Source organism: Panthera onca, chromosome B2 (assembly GCF_046562875.1).
Source record: "Panthera onca isolate mPanOnc1 chromosome B2, mPanOnc1 haplotype 2, whole genome shotgun sequence".
In the NCBI taxonomy this organism is placed as follows: domain Eukaryota; kingdom Metazoa; phylum Chordata; class Mammalia; order Carnivora; family Felidae; genus Panthera; species Panthera onca.
The window spans coordinates 455,831-469,874 of record NC_138343.1 but is presented as its reverse complement, the minus strand read 5'-3'; the positions used below and the strand labels follow the sequence as shown (position 1 = coordinate 469,874).

The 14,044-nt window shown below is 58.8% G+C and overlaps 1 protein-coding gene across 1 annotated transcript in view; it reads right to left on the bottom strand.

Moving 5' to 3' along the window:
- Positions 1–13,710, bottom strand: part of GABBR1 (gamma-aminobutyric acid type B receptor subunit 1) — a 28,375-nt gene extending 14,665 nt beyond the window's left edge. Inside the window, exons 1-11 of the mRNA XM_078446477.2 lie at positions 13,405–13,710; positions 12,973–13,069; positions 12,195–12,398; positions 11,294–11,479; positions 10,011–10,031; positions 8,749–8,909; positions 5,574–5,708; positions 5,130–5,300; positions 4,095–4,196; positions 3,382–3,447; positions 2,770–2,961 (exon numbers count right to left, since the gene is read on the bottom strand). Of these exons, the coding sequence (XP_078302603.1) occupies positions 2,770–2,961; positions 3,382–3,447; positions 4,095–4,196; positions 5,130–5,300; positions 5,574–5,708; positions 8,749–8,909; positions 10,011–10,031; positions 11,294–11,479; positions 12,195–12,398; positions 12,973–13,069 (1,335 nt within the window). The 5' untranslated portion in view covers positions 13,405–13,710. The remainder of the gene's footprint in view (positions 1–2,769; positions 2,962–3,381; positions 3,448–4,094; positions 4,197–5,129; positions 5,301–5,573; positions 5,709–8,748; positions 8,910–10,010; positions 10,032–11,293; positions 11,480–12,194; positions 12,399–12,972; positions 13,070–13,404) is intronic.
- Between the last annotated feature and the right edge of the window lie 334 nt (positions 13,711–14,044).

Sequence of the window (14,044 nt, the reverse complement as noted above, 5' to 3'; positions counted from 1 at the left end):
CGAGAGCACCTGCCCAGCAGACAGCCGCTAAGCTGAGACTTTCTGAGTCATCCTCAGACTCAAAGTCTATCCAATCTCCAGTTCAAGGTAAACACTGGATCAGGAAAATACCCAGATGGAAAGGGATTCATCTGCTAGGAATGGGGTCCCCCCTGAACACATCTTCACAATTTCTGCTGGCTCCAGGTCACTTGACAAACACACTTGACTACAGGGGGCATCCCCCCCCCCCCCCCCCCGACTAAAGTTACCAAAAAAAATGTTTCCCCTTGGGTCAACAGAGATATAGTTGCAAATGTTCAAGTAGAAACATTACTAGGCAGCTCAAGGAGAGGCAAACAGCAAAACTTCTACAACCCGTAGAAATTAATAATCAAGTATAACTTCATGACCCTAATTTGCACCAGCCCTTCTGTTACAGCCCTTTCCGGCGCCTGTCACTGACCTAAAGGGTGTGTCCTGGGGCAGCTTTTGATTTTGTATTGTACCAAGATCTGATGAGACCTCTACCCCAAGAGACAGAATCTTATCCCCAGGTACAGCCACCTCCCCACTGCCCCTCTAGCCCCAGAACTGCAATATTTCCCCAAAACTACTCCAACCTACTGTCCTAAAGTATGTTTCTCAACATATGCAGAAAAAGGATTCAATAAAAAGGATATCCATTCACAATAAAATCCCTTGGCATTAAGAAAAATAAAAATAAAAATAAAAATAAATAAACCAGGGTTTCGCAATCTCTGCACTGTTGACATTTGGATCAGGATAATTCTTTGCTGTGGGGACTGATCTGTGCCTCTTCGGATGTTTAGAAGCATCCCTGGCTTACCCATCAGAAGCCAGTCGTGACAACCAAACTTATCCCTAGATATTGCAACCTTTGGAAAACTACTGCTCGAGCCAACAGTCCTCAAGATGTGGTCTCCAACCAACAGCACCAACATCTCCAGGGCACTGGTTAGAGATGTAGGTTCCCAGGTCCACCTCAGACCCGCTGAATCCGAACTTCCAAAGGAAGAGCCCAGTAATGTGTGTCCTAATAACCCTACAGGAAGGTGAAGCTTGAGAGTCAGTGCCCTTAAGTGACAGCCATCCTTATGGGCCAGAGGCAGCTCTGCTTTTCTCAGTCAGCATGGCTCTGGCCCCTGGGTCCAGCCTGTGCTTCTGGTCCACTCTCCTGGTCCCTGCTTGATTCATCCACCATCTCTTCCCATCAGTGGTTCAGGCTGCTTCTACCCCTGGAAAATCTTGGCTGGTCCACTTGGTGTTTCAAGCTATGAAGCAGACCTCCCGTCACCAGAACAAAGGCTATGGCCTCAAAGGCAGGCACTACCTCTCTCTAGAGACCAAGAGCCAGAAAGACACCCTCTCGCTCATTGAGTTCCAGAGCCCAGATGTCCCTATTCTCTGCCAGGGACTCCACTGTTGCCTGCTGTGGGGCAGAAGCTGGGACGGGCAGGGCCTGGGCTCTAGGCACCAGCTCCAGTACTCCCCAGGTTCTCTCCAGGTTCCCCAGGATGGCTCACTGCTCAGGTGCTCTGCTGGAAAGTGATCCCTGGGAATTTCCCCGGACAGAGTCCACAACTGGAGTCCACACAACACAACCCTCTGCTAGAACAGACTGACTGGACCTTCTTCCTCCCCTGCTCCAAAACTGTCACCAGCTCAGGTGTTAGCCAATAAAGGCACAGAGTCTTTAGTCAGCATTCATGGTTTTCCATGGAGGGTGATGGCGCAGAGGGCCTGGGGTCAGACTCCAACAGGGGCCAACTCTGGCCTCGCGACTCAGCAGGGACAGGGCTGGAGGGTGATGGGGCAGAGGGGTCTGGGGTCAGACTCCAACAGGGGCCAGATCTGGCCTCACGACTCAGCAGGGACAGGGCCGGAGGGTGATGGGGCAGAGGGGTCTGGGGTCAGACTCCAATAGGGGTCAACTCCGGCCTCACAGCTCAGCAGGGACAGGGCCCCTAGTCCAAGTCACTTAACCTCTTTGCATCAGTTTCCTGGTCCATAGAACAGAATTAAAACCCTAATCAGAGCATTAGTGGGAGGATCACTGAAATCATGTACCTAAGCTCCTGGTTTACTACACAAAAGCATTTTCACTGAACCTTTGTTTTGATGAGATATTTGGGACTTTACAACCATGAATTTGCCCCTGGCATGCTTTCCAAAACAGGTACCCCAGACCTGGAGCTACCCCTGGGAGTAATAAGTAGGCATGCAGATTGCCCTGTAAGCTGGCTCAAGACGCCCATGGTCCTTGGGGTATAGCACTGAGAGGAAAGGAGCAGGTGCCCCTCCCGCGGGGCCACCCCAGCCTTCCCAACCAGAGCATGTGCCTCCCAGCTCTAGGTCCGCCACTATCCGTTATCCGGAAGTAACTGACTTCAGAACTCCCTTTTATATCTGAAATTCTAAAAGGGAATCATTGAAACAACATCAGGAACCAAGCTAATTGAGTATCAATCAGGAGTGAATATTAAGCAAGTTCAAAGGGCCCGGAAGTCACTAAGAGAATAAAAGGCGTTTCAGCTCAGGAACAGCTCTGCCGAGGTGCCTGCGTATACAGCATCTATATTATCATTAACGCCTCTCCTTCACTTGACTTCTTGCCAACTGCTCCTTGTTGCCATGGTAACAGCCCTTCCACTCAGGTGGGCCTAGTGAACTTGCCCCTCCCATCTCTCCTTCCCGCTCCCCTGCCCTGCCAGGCTCCCTCAGTCCTCGCCCCTGCCCAGGGGATGGCTTCTAGGTCCCCATTCTCACCATGTTGGAGATGCTGCGGGTATTGGCCGGGTTCAGCATGACGATCTCAGTGGTGATGTGGCCTTCCACAGCCTCCGTCATCTCGTCCACTGTGCAGTTGATGGACGGGTCGTAGATCTTGAACCAATTGTCAGCATACCAGCCGATGAGGAACCAGACGTACTTCTTCCCGAAAAGCCGCTCCTTGTACACCTGAATGCAGAGGAGGAGGGAGGCTGGGCCCTTCTTTCTCTTTTTCTTTTATTTCCCTTGACACTCTCCAGCCTCTTGGGAATCAGAGAAGAGCAGAGAATTGAAAGGAGGAATCTACAAGTCTCGGAGGGAGTGGGAAAGACTCGACGATTCCTCCTTCTAAGCTCCTCCCCAGCTAATCAGGAAAGATGGGACTCGGGCTCCTGCAGAAGCACAGAGGGTACAAAACTGAGATCTGGAGAAAGTGCTGTGTGTGAGAAGCCAAGATGGGAGGCAGAGTCAACAGACAGGAGCATCATATTACTCCTCATCTCACAGCATCTGCTATCAACCTGATCAGAGATGCAAACAGGAGACCCCACAACACACCCAACATACAGAGCCCACCCAGACCCCTGCCTCTTCTGATTCCAACTCTACCTCACAAAAAACTTTCCGGGCTTCGGTCTCATAGAACAGTCCCACGATGATCCGGGCATCCTGGCGCTGCAGAGTGGACAGAAACAGCTGCTGAGGGAGGCCTGGAAACAGCCAGCTGCTGAGGGAGGCCTGGAAACAGCCAGCTGCTGCCACGGCATTCATCCCCTGCCCCAGAGTGCTTAATGCAGGGTTCTGCTGGAGGGGTAGCATAGAAATGTCACTGGACAATGGAAATTAACCTCCCCAGGAGATGCTGCTATCTCGCAGAATCAAAATTCTGTGATGCGATAGAGATGTTAGCTGGGGGGGTGGAGGGGAGGGGAAAGTGGGTGATGGGCATTGAGGAGGGCACTTGTTGGGATGAGCAGTGGGTGTTATATGGAAACCAATTTGACAATAAATTATATTCATAAAAAAAAGAGATGTTAGCTAGCATGGATTGTAATCATATTGCAACATATCAATGTATCATCACAGCTTATATAATATTACACATCAATTATATGCAACCCATTATATATATATATATATATACATATACATACATATATATAAATGTATCAGATCAACTCGTTGCAGGCTGCAAGCTTACACGATGTTATACACTAATTATATCCCAACAACCTGCCTGTCTGGTTCTCCTCTCCAGCCCACCACTGTCCCCCCAACCCGGTCCCTCTGTAGGCTGAGCCCACCACTCCCAACCACCCCACCTTAAGGTTTTTGACAGGCACAGCTGGATCTGAGAAGAAACTCTGGCGGAAAGTAATCTCGATTCCAGCCTCCTTCACTCGTTCCTCTAGGTCGTCCAGAGTCTTGGGTGGGAATAAGAAAAAATGGAGAAAGCACAGGTGCACAGTGGCATAAAGACCGGAGATGCTACCTGGGGATCATACACTCTGAAGTGGAGGAACCGCAGTTCTGACCCTTCCTTCAATGGCATCTGCCCCAGGGTGGGAAGAGCTCAAAGGAAAGCAGCTGGGGTCTCAGGGATGGTCCTCCATGGGAAGGTACTTACGAGCCCCTCGCAAGGATCTGTGTCCTGGGAGGTCACCCTATCCCCCCACCCCCACCCCCCGCCAATCCCTACCAAGCAGCAAACATGGGGGAGAGCAGAACAGAGGAATCGGGGAAAGATGAGACAGGGTCTGGTGTGCACACGATGGTCTCAACCTCAAGAGGCAAGTGGGCAGACAAAAGGATCACAGAAGAATGTCCTGGTCACTGAGAGAAAGGCAGGGGAGGATTGAAGGGCTGCTGAACATGAGGGCGGGTGGATGATCCAAAGACCAGAATAAAAGGAGGGGCTGCCTCCGTCAGGTTCAGAGCCCTGAGCTTCCTCTTTTCCACCCGTGCTGTTCCGGAGACGTCTTCTGCCTCTCCTGTCCCTCCTTCTCCGTTCCCACTCACACCTGCCACCCCGAGTGTCTCTGGATTTGCTGCCTTTCTGGGTTCTTCTCTCACATTCTCTCTCTCATCTCATCTGAACTGTGGAGTGAACCTACTTTATTAGAAGTGGGTCATTTGGGTCTGTCTGGGGAAGAGAACATCAAAGGAAAAAAATGTCCTAAAACTAAGAAGTTGGAAAGAATCTTGAAAACTCAGCTCTGCTTATTCCTCTGGCTACAGAAAGAACATGCACTTAACCCAGTCAGAATGTGTCTGCTTTTGATAAAGAAACAGGATCTTCTCCCCAAAAGGGATCCTGGCCACACGTCTCCACTGGCATGTGGAAAATGCGCTCTCACCGAGGTGAAGACCTCAGTGGTCTGCTGGATGGTGGCGATCTTCCTCCAGCCCCACTTCTCAAAGAGCTTCACCCGGGTGGGATTGTGGAGTGTGGCCGACGGATGAGTTCGAAAGAACGTAGGGAAACGCTGCCGGTTGGACAGGGCCGGTGAGCTGGAGCCGTAGGAAAGCTGAGGGACAGACACAGCGCGGGGCACGCTCACGCTCCAGGCTCCCAGGAGAGGGGACCCTCACAGACCCACCGCCTGGCACAGGTGCCTGTTCCCTGATCTGACTTCACCTCCGTCTGACAAGAAGCTAAGTCAGCTGCAGCTATCAGCCCCCTGCTGCCAGGAGGCCCCGAAGGACCAGGAGTCCTGCACCTGGGTTCCTCCACAGCCCTCTTACATGCTGTCCACCCCTGTTCAGCTCCCACCTTCTGAAACCCCCCCACCCCCACCTACCACAATGAGGTTCCACATCCTGGCGGCCTCGGCCACAAGTGTGGAGACAGAACTGCAGCCAGGCATGAGGATGATCTTGATGGGGTCATTGTAGAGCAGCTCGTACAGGTACTTGGTGGCTTGGCCTGGGTCACACTGGATGGGAGGGGGTAAGCGTGGGTTCTCCCGGTGCCCCCCCGCCCCACATCTCCAACAATCTAGTCACTCCTCGAGGACCCATCCCACCACTGGACCCTTGTGTGCTTTTACCATTTTCTCCTGCCTACCCTCTCCTGCATGCACCTCCATCCGTGTTCATGCAGACACAATCTTCCCTCCCTTCAGCCCCTGCTCAGACATCCCCAGCCTCACTTCCTCTAGCACCCCTGTCCCTTTTCCCCTGTGTCTCTGCTCCAAATCTCTGTGAGTCTGCAGGAATGTGAATAAACTCTCCCCAAGTCCACAGACAGGCTCCTCAAACATGGCATGAAAATTCCTCCCTCGCCTCTCCCCACCGTCCATTTTCCCCTGGCTCTTCCCTTTCCAGGGCTAGAGATAAACAAACAAGAGAGAACAGGGAGCAGGACCACTAGGGGGTCCTGCTGGGCGATCCCTCCCCTCCTGCTGGGCTCTGACATTTGACGGGTCCATTAGAAAAAGAAGCCTTGGAGGGGGGGCGGGCGGCAGAGGGAGAAACAGGTGAGGAAAGAACTGGGAGAATAAATAGAAAAGGACTCTTAACAAACCGGGTGTTTTTAGGGGTGCGTGAAGGGGAGGCAGAGAGCTGGGGAGGGCAGGGGTGCTGGGAGGACAGCACGTGGGGAGGAAGAGCCCCATGGTCTCCCCCTGCCTGTTCCCCTCCTGCTGAAGTTTGACATTTCAGAAGCCGCTGGAGCCCCAAAGGAAGCAGAGAAGAAATGGAAGCCAGTGGGAAGCCAGGGCAGAGGAGAAACAGGAGGCACAGGGGACTGGGGGGGGGGGGGGGGATGGAAAAGGGGGGGCCGGCAGTGAGCAAATAAGGAAGGCCCCCTAGAGCTGCTCGCTTCCCACTGAGGCCTGACATTTGAGACCCTGTGGGAAGCTGGAGCAGGGAGCCAGGTGGGGCAGGAAGAACAACACTTCCCCCCCCCCCCCGCTAGGAGGGGCTTCTCCGGCAGGCCCCACCATCCTGAACTGTCTCAGGGGGTCACTGCAGATCCTACCCCAGCCCATCGCAAAGCCCCTGGGTGCCCCCCCTCCTGGCTTGAAGGAAGGGTAGACAGGAACACGGACATACCAGAGCATACACACAGGGCCACTAGCCCTGCCCCACGTCTCTTCCTCCGCTTCTCCTTCCTCCCCTACCTGCTCTCAAACCCTTTCCCTCCACACCCTGCTCCTCACTGCAGATTCCCTCCGTGTGATGCCCACCCCCTCCCCCATAGACTTCCTCTCAGCCTCCCCTCCGCTCTCTTCTGCAAAGGATCCGGATTTGCAGGCAGGAAACCACAGGAAAGCACACATTCCTGTTAGTCTGCTTTCCTTGTGCCTTCTCTCAGGGCCCCCCCCCCCACCTGCTTCCCAGCACCTCTGGGGAGTCACCTCTCATGGTAGAAGAGTCTGAGCCCACATCCAGACCTCCTGGTGACCCCAGTCATGACACCTGCACCCAGCCCTCCCAGGCTCCCGCCCCAGACTCCCGCCTCCAGCAGCCCTGACCCTCTGCCCTAACTCCTAATTCTTTTCCAGCTCCCTGCTGTCCCTCCACAGGCATCCTGGGGTCATCTACCTAGGCCTCCTGCATGACAGGATTTCGTGCTCATTCCGGACCAGACAGTTAGAATATGTGTTTGAAACAAACTCCTCTACCATGGAGAAGTTTAAGAGCCCCTCCCCAAGTGTCAGGAGGGATCTGAGTCCCCTCCCCAAGCTAACAGTCCCCATGCACCCCACCTTCAACCTCATTCCTGCCCCCTCGTCCCACACAAACCCATTTCTAGGTGCAGATGGCTGTTGGAAGAGTGACAATAAATCCTGAGTCCAGCCAGGTGTAAGATGACCGTTTCGTCACCTCTGCACTCCACGGTCCCCCAGTCCCTCGCGTTTCCAGGGCCACACGTCAGACAGGATAAATCTGAGGCCGGAAGCCACATCCTTCCCCACGTTCCCAATTACTCAAATGGGACATAGGGTGGGGAAGGAAACTCATGGCCGACCCAAATTTTCTCACCTTCCGCCTTCCTCTGGTCCCCGCCTCCCTAACCCTTCGAGCTGGTCCTTCCTCACATCTTAGAGGCCACAGTGCTGAACGGAGGAGCCACTCTAGACCCAAGTTCCACAGGAGCCCAAGGACTGATCTTCACCCCGGCCCTCCTGCTTGCCCCCTCCCCCACTGCCCTTCTTGCTGGTTCTCTCTCCTGCCGGTTCCCAGACTCCCTCTATCCCTAGGCTCTTGTGCGGGCTCCCTGCAGACCGCTAACCCAGTTCGTTGCCCATCTCCCAACCGTTAGCCCCTCCCCAAGCACAACACGCAGTGTAACCCACAACCCAGGAACCCTCAACCCGGTTCTGGTGGAGAATGTGCAGAAACCTGGTGGAGCTCACCGCTACCTGGCTGTTTCGTTGTGATACATACACGAGAGCACGCAAGTCCCTCAAAATTTCGCTTATTCAGTCCCCATTCCTCCCAGCTCCAACCTGCTGTCAAGATTTACCTCGTTACCATGGAAAACGTGAGCCGGCCTCAGCTCCTGCCTGGGACACCTCCTCCACCCCTCCACCCACCCCAGGAGGTAACGAACTCCCCAGAGGGTCAGGGTCAGCTGGTGCCCTACACCCATCCCCAGTTCCCCCACCCCCGCCCCCACGTCCAGGGGTCCTGGGGAGCGGAAGGGTCACGCTCCCAGCACGACCCACCTCCTAACCCCCTGACCCTCATCTTGAACCTCCAGCCCCTCTGACTCTCCCCAGGCTCCCACACCCCAGCCCACCTCCCTCCAGTCACACGTGGGAGGGGTCCACTTCGCCATCCCAGCGGTCACCCAGGCCAAGGCGCCGGGCTGGCCTCCTGCCCCGCTGTCCCCTTGCCCCTGTCCCCCTGCCCCCTGCCTCGTGTCCCCTGCCCCTGTCCCCCTGCCCCTGTCCCCCTGCCCCTGCCCCCTGTCCCCTGCCCCCCCTACCCCTGCCCCTGCCCCCTCTCCGCCCCCGCCAGGACTACCTTGCTGTCGTGGTGGATGAGCTTGAGCTCGTAGTCCGGCAGGATGTCCCTGCGGCTGTTGACGTCCTCCAGCGCCATCTCCACCGCGGGCTGGCAGGCCTGGCCCCCCGGCCAGCCCCCGCTCATGGGGAACAGCGCCCCGATGTACACTGCGCGCCGCTCTGAGGAGGGGTGCGGGGGGACCCGCGGGTGAGGCCGCGGGAGGTGAGGGGAGTGGGAGGCCCACGCAGGGGCCACCCCCGCCGCCATCACCACCAGGAGCGGCAGCGGCCACCCCGCCCGGGGAGAGGGGACCCCCGGGCCCATGGCGTGGGGAGGGGGGGGGGGGGCTGCTTGGTGGGGAGGAGCTCAGGGGGGACACTTTTCCCGGGGAGGGCTGCTGAGGGGGTGTCGAGGCGGCGCCTCCATCCCGGGTTTCGGAGGGCGCAGGGGGCCGGAGCCCCCAGGACGCGCGGAGGGCTGGCTCCCCGTGGCCCCCGCGGCTCCCGCCACCGCCGCTGCCGTGGCCACCGCGGACTCTCCTCGCGGACTGACCGACCGACCGAGGGGAGGAGGAGACGGACGGCTGGGAGGGGGCCCTGACGTCACGGACGGCGCGCGGCGGCTGGGGGAGGGGCGGAGGGAGGCGCGCGCGCGTGGGAACGCCGGGGGAGGGGCGGGGAGGGGAGGGGCGGCGGACGCGACCCCCGCGGGACGCCAGGGAGGGGCGAGGAGGGGAGGGGAGGGGGCGTGCCGGGAGGGGAGAGGGGGGTGGAGAACCGGGGCGAGAACGGGGGTGTGGACGGACGGGCGGATGGATGGGACGGGGGCGGCCGGGGGGGACAGGACGCGAAGGACCTGGGATCCGAGGAGGGAGAGGGAGGGGTGGGGAGGGCAGGGGCGGGGGTGCGGGGTCTGGGGGGGGAGGGGGGCAAGGCCTGGCCCTGAGACGCGTGCGCGTGGCTGGCGGGGGCGCCTGGAGAAAGCCCGGGGAGGTCGGGGGGAGCCCCGCGGGGAGGAATTGGGGGGCCCCGCCGGGCTCTGCCCTCCGGGAGGAGCGGAGTGGGGAGGAGGCGGAGCCGAGCGCTGGGCACCGAGCGGGGAGTCGGGAGGGACCGCAGCCTCGCAGAAAACCGGGACTGGAGGCAGAAACCAGGTAGGAAGGAGGGGCCGGCCGCAGACGGGGGCGGGGGGCGAGAAGGACGGGCCCCCACCGCCTGGGGTGCAGGGGCGCGAGTGGGGGTTCGGGGGTGCAGTGCGCGAGAGGAGGGCTGTCATCTCACCTGAGTGCGGCGTTCGATTCACTGGCAGCAGGAAAGACGGGGATCAGAGAAGAGTTACCACCGGCTCCCGGCTTCCCCGGCCTGAGCCCAGCCCCCTCCCACACCTGTCCATGCCGGGAGGCCCGCGTGCAGCAGAAGCCTGCGTCTCTGAGGGGGGGGGAAGGGTGCCTGGGGATAAGAGCAAGGTGGGGCTGTGGGTCAGGACCTGTTGGTTTTCTTCTTTCATTGTTCATAGGACAACAGAATTTGAGACAGGACATGGGCAGATTCTCGCTTTGTGGAGCCTAAATATTATAAAATTCAGGGGCCTCTCTTTAAGAAGAAAAAACTGCAAATTACAAATACAATTGATTTTAAACTGTTGCTGTTAAAATCTTACTTTTGCATTTTTTACAAAAAGCTATGACCGTGTGAACACATTACTAGAGCACAGGACGAGACCCTGGATAGGATTCCCAGTTTCCAGAATGGAGTGGTAAGGTATAAGCAGAGCAATGACATTAGGGGATGAAGCCAGGCCAGGACCTCCAGAGAGTCTGCAAAAGTGGGGGACGCACGAGGGCGGCCTGAATCCCGGGGACAAGAGTGCAGGGGCAGAATCTGGGTGCCCAGGACAGGGGGCATTCTGCTGAATGAAATGACAGAGTAGGTGTTGGACACAAGACTGAGTGCCCTGGGGAAGGACGGAGGTTGTCGCAGACCCTCCTTTTCCCCTCCCCCATCCCCGGGTCATCCTTTAGTGCTCTGACAGTTCTGCCCCCAACTTTAAGTCTTTTTAAATTTCACCCTGATAACTTTCCACCCCAGATATTCTTTCCAATCTTAGTGTTTTTTCTAAGTATGACATGATTTATTTCTGAGTCTTTACAATAATCCAGTTATATAACAAATGGAAAGGAATCAATTGTAGAAGAGGGTTATGCCTAGAAAGTTCTAAGTTTAGAGATAGGCTAGGGGAAACTGCAGTATTTAAACCTTAAGAAAGGTGATGGAGGGTGAGATTCATAACGGAAAAGAGAACATGTAGAACTGGGAGCAGGGAGGAGATCTCTAAAGAGGAAGGTAGAGGAAGGGGGCCCCAGCGTAGGCGAAGTGGACACTGATGCTGCAGAAGGGGGCTGGAGAGAGGCAGGCGAGGGCAAGAGTTGGGTTTTCACCTCCACTTCCCCAAAGCCCCCACCCCCATTTTGCATGGCACCCCTTCCCTTCCCGCCATCCCTTCCACCCCGCTCCCAACCTCTGGCACGCGTCCTCAGCTGCATGCAGGCAGCCGGTCCCCTCACCCTGGCAGTGGGGCTTGGGAGCACTCCACTGGCCCTGACTACAGATGCTGCGGGAGCTGCCCACCAGATGGAAGTCAGGGTCACACCGGAAATCCACCCGGGCTCCGTCCAGAGCGGGGAGGTCCCCACCCGTCAGGAAAACCTTCCCGTTTTCCAGGGCCAAGTATGACTTGGAGCAGATTCGGACTGTGGAGAGACACGAAAAGGAAAAGAGAGGCAAGTTGGGGAAGGGGGCCCCAAGCACCCCACTCTTCAGGAAATCAGATGTGCAAGGGGTTTGGCTCTCTGGCGTCCTCTCCTCCCTTAACCCTGGAAGCATCCACACACCACCCAAGGAAAGGGAAAAGGCGTTTCCATCCATGGTAGGAACCTGAGGTGGAGCTGTAGGTGCACAGAAGGGAATCTTTTCAAAGTCAGCGGCAGTGGGCGGTTCCCTGGCTTGGAGAGTGCGGATGTGTAACTTTAGATGCACAATTGGATTTACCTTTCTTATTATAGTTGGTTTACAGTAATGTCAAACTGGGTTTCGCTTCGTGGGTATATGGCCTCTGCGTTGGAGACAGAGGTATTCAAGACTGCAGTGAAACCATTTTACGAGGGTTTTTGCACAATCTGCCACTAGTCCTCAAAGAGAAGAACTCACAGGCAAGATGAATAATCAAGTTATTTTGTCAAGTGGTCAGTGGCCTATGCAGGGAGGATGAGATGAGGTGATGTGTGGGCTGCTGACTTTACTGCCTCCAAGTGCGGCAGGGAAGTCCCTCTTACATGGTGTGAGCTCTGTAAATGTCCTTGTGAATTGTGACAGTGGTTGAAAGTGCTGACCTAAGCAATAATGCTAAGTGTGAGGCAGGCCGAGGAATGATCTAGAAGAGAAGAGGGGCTTGGGGATGCTACTCACCGCAGCGGCTGGGAGTGTCCATGTCTGTCCAGGAGCCGTTGGCCAGGCACTTGCGGACCTTGGGCCCCACCACCTCGCGCTCCCCCCGGCACACGTACTCGATCTCATAGTCCACGGGCAGGAAGTTGATCGCCTTCACCTGGTCCCGAGTCAGGCCCCTGTACCTGATGCCCCCTTCCCAGGGCGGGTGTATGATCTGGCACCCTGAGGGGTGAGTGGAAGGCGTCAGAGAGGAATGGCGGGGAGGGGAGGGACAGAGGGCGTGGTCAGCGGGCAGGTGGCGGGCCCAGGGGAGCAGCTGCGGTGCCAGAGGGTGGGGGTCGGGACGGGTACAGAACCCGGGACTAAAGGAGAGAGAGCTCTGCGAGCTCGCCAGTGAGGAAGGAAGGGTGCAGGTTGGGGGTGATGGGCAGAATTAAGAAATGGTGAAGGGGTACACTGTGCCGGCGAGCTTGGTAAAACAGACTGGAGGAGGATTTTTGAGCGAATTAGGCTGAGAGGGCAGGGGGGCCTTAGGCTCCCTGGGCAGCAGTGTAGGCAAGGAAAGAGGGGTGCGGTTGGGCTCATCATGCAGGGTCCCCGAAAGGTGGCCTATGCAGCAGTTTGGGGCAGACAAGAGGGGGCGCTGGGTCACAGGCGGGGGTGATGGAAAGGAGGTCAGGGATGTCACAGTGGGTCCGGCGGACGGGACAGGAATGGGGACCAGAAAAAGGGAGGGGGAGGGGCAGGGAGAGGGGGAAGGGGATGGGGGTGCCCGAGGTCGCCGGCGAAGGTGCACCTTCGGAGGTGGCGTTGGGGGTCTGCGCCCCGCCCGCGCCCGGGGGGCGGAGGAAGAGCGGCGCCAGCGGCAGCAGCAGCAGCAGCAGCAGCAGCATCTGAGTGACAGGAGGCCGTGAGGGCCGGACCCCCGCCGGCCTGGCCCAACCCGGGAGGCCCGCCCGGCCTCGCCCGCCCGGCCTCCCGGGGCCCGGACCCGGCCCCGACCCGGCTCCTCCCGCCGACGAGACGCGCGCCCGGCGGAGGAGGCGGGGGCGGAGCCCCGCGCGGGGTGGGGTGGGGTGGGGGGGGAGGAGAGAGCGCCGGTCCCCACCCTCCTCCTGCCTCCCTCGGCCCCCCACCCTCCCGGGACTCCACCTCTCGGCCCCCGCGCCCCGGCCCGGCCCTCCCCCGCGCGCCCCTCGCGGAGCCCGGCTGCCGGCCCGGCTCTTACCTCTGCGCCCGGCCGGGCTCCCCGGCTCCGCGGCTCCCCGGCTCCCCGGGCCTGCAGGCCCCAGGCCCGGCAGCTCCTCCCGCTCCCCTCCGGTCTCCCCGACCGTCCCCTCCGCCCGGCCCTCCTCCCGGCGAATCCGCGCTCCGGCCCGGGTCGCCCTGCCCTCGCGCTCCCCCAAACCCCACCCCGGTCTCTGCTTCCCGGGGCGGCGGCGGCCGCGGGAGCGGGAGCCGGGAGCGAAGGAGGCGGCGCCGGGGACCGGGGGAGGCTCCGGGCGGAGGGAAGAAGGAGGGTGCGGAGCCGGCAGGGCAGGGGGGGAGGGCGGGGGAGCCCGAGGAGCGGGCGCCTCCCACAAGCAGAGCCCCGGGAGCCGCCCCGGATCCCGGCCCCGCCCTGGACCGCCCCCGGCGCCGGGGGGTAGGGGGCTCGGGCGCGCACGCACCCCGGGCGGGGGGCCGGCGGGCGGGCCTCGGGGCGCCGGGGCGGGCTGGGGGAGGGGGGTGGGGGGACGAGGGGCCGCGAGCCGCAGGCGGGGACGCAGGGATGCAGGGTTGCAGGTGGAGGAGGCGGCCCCGGATCGCGGTGAGAGGAGGGAGGCGGGGGCCGCGAGGGGAGGAGGAGAGCCAGGCAGGTGGGAGGG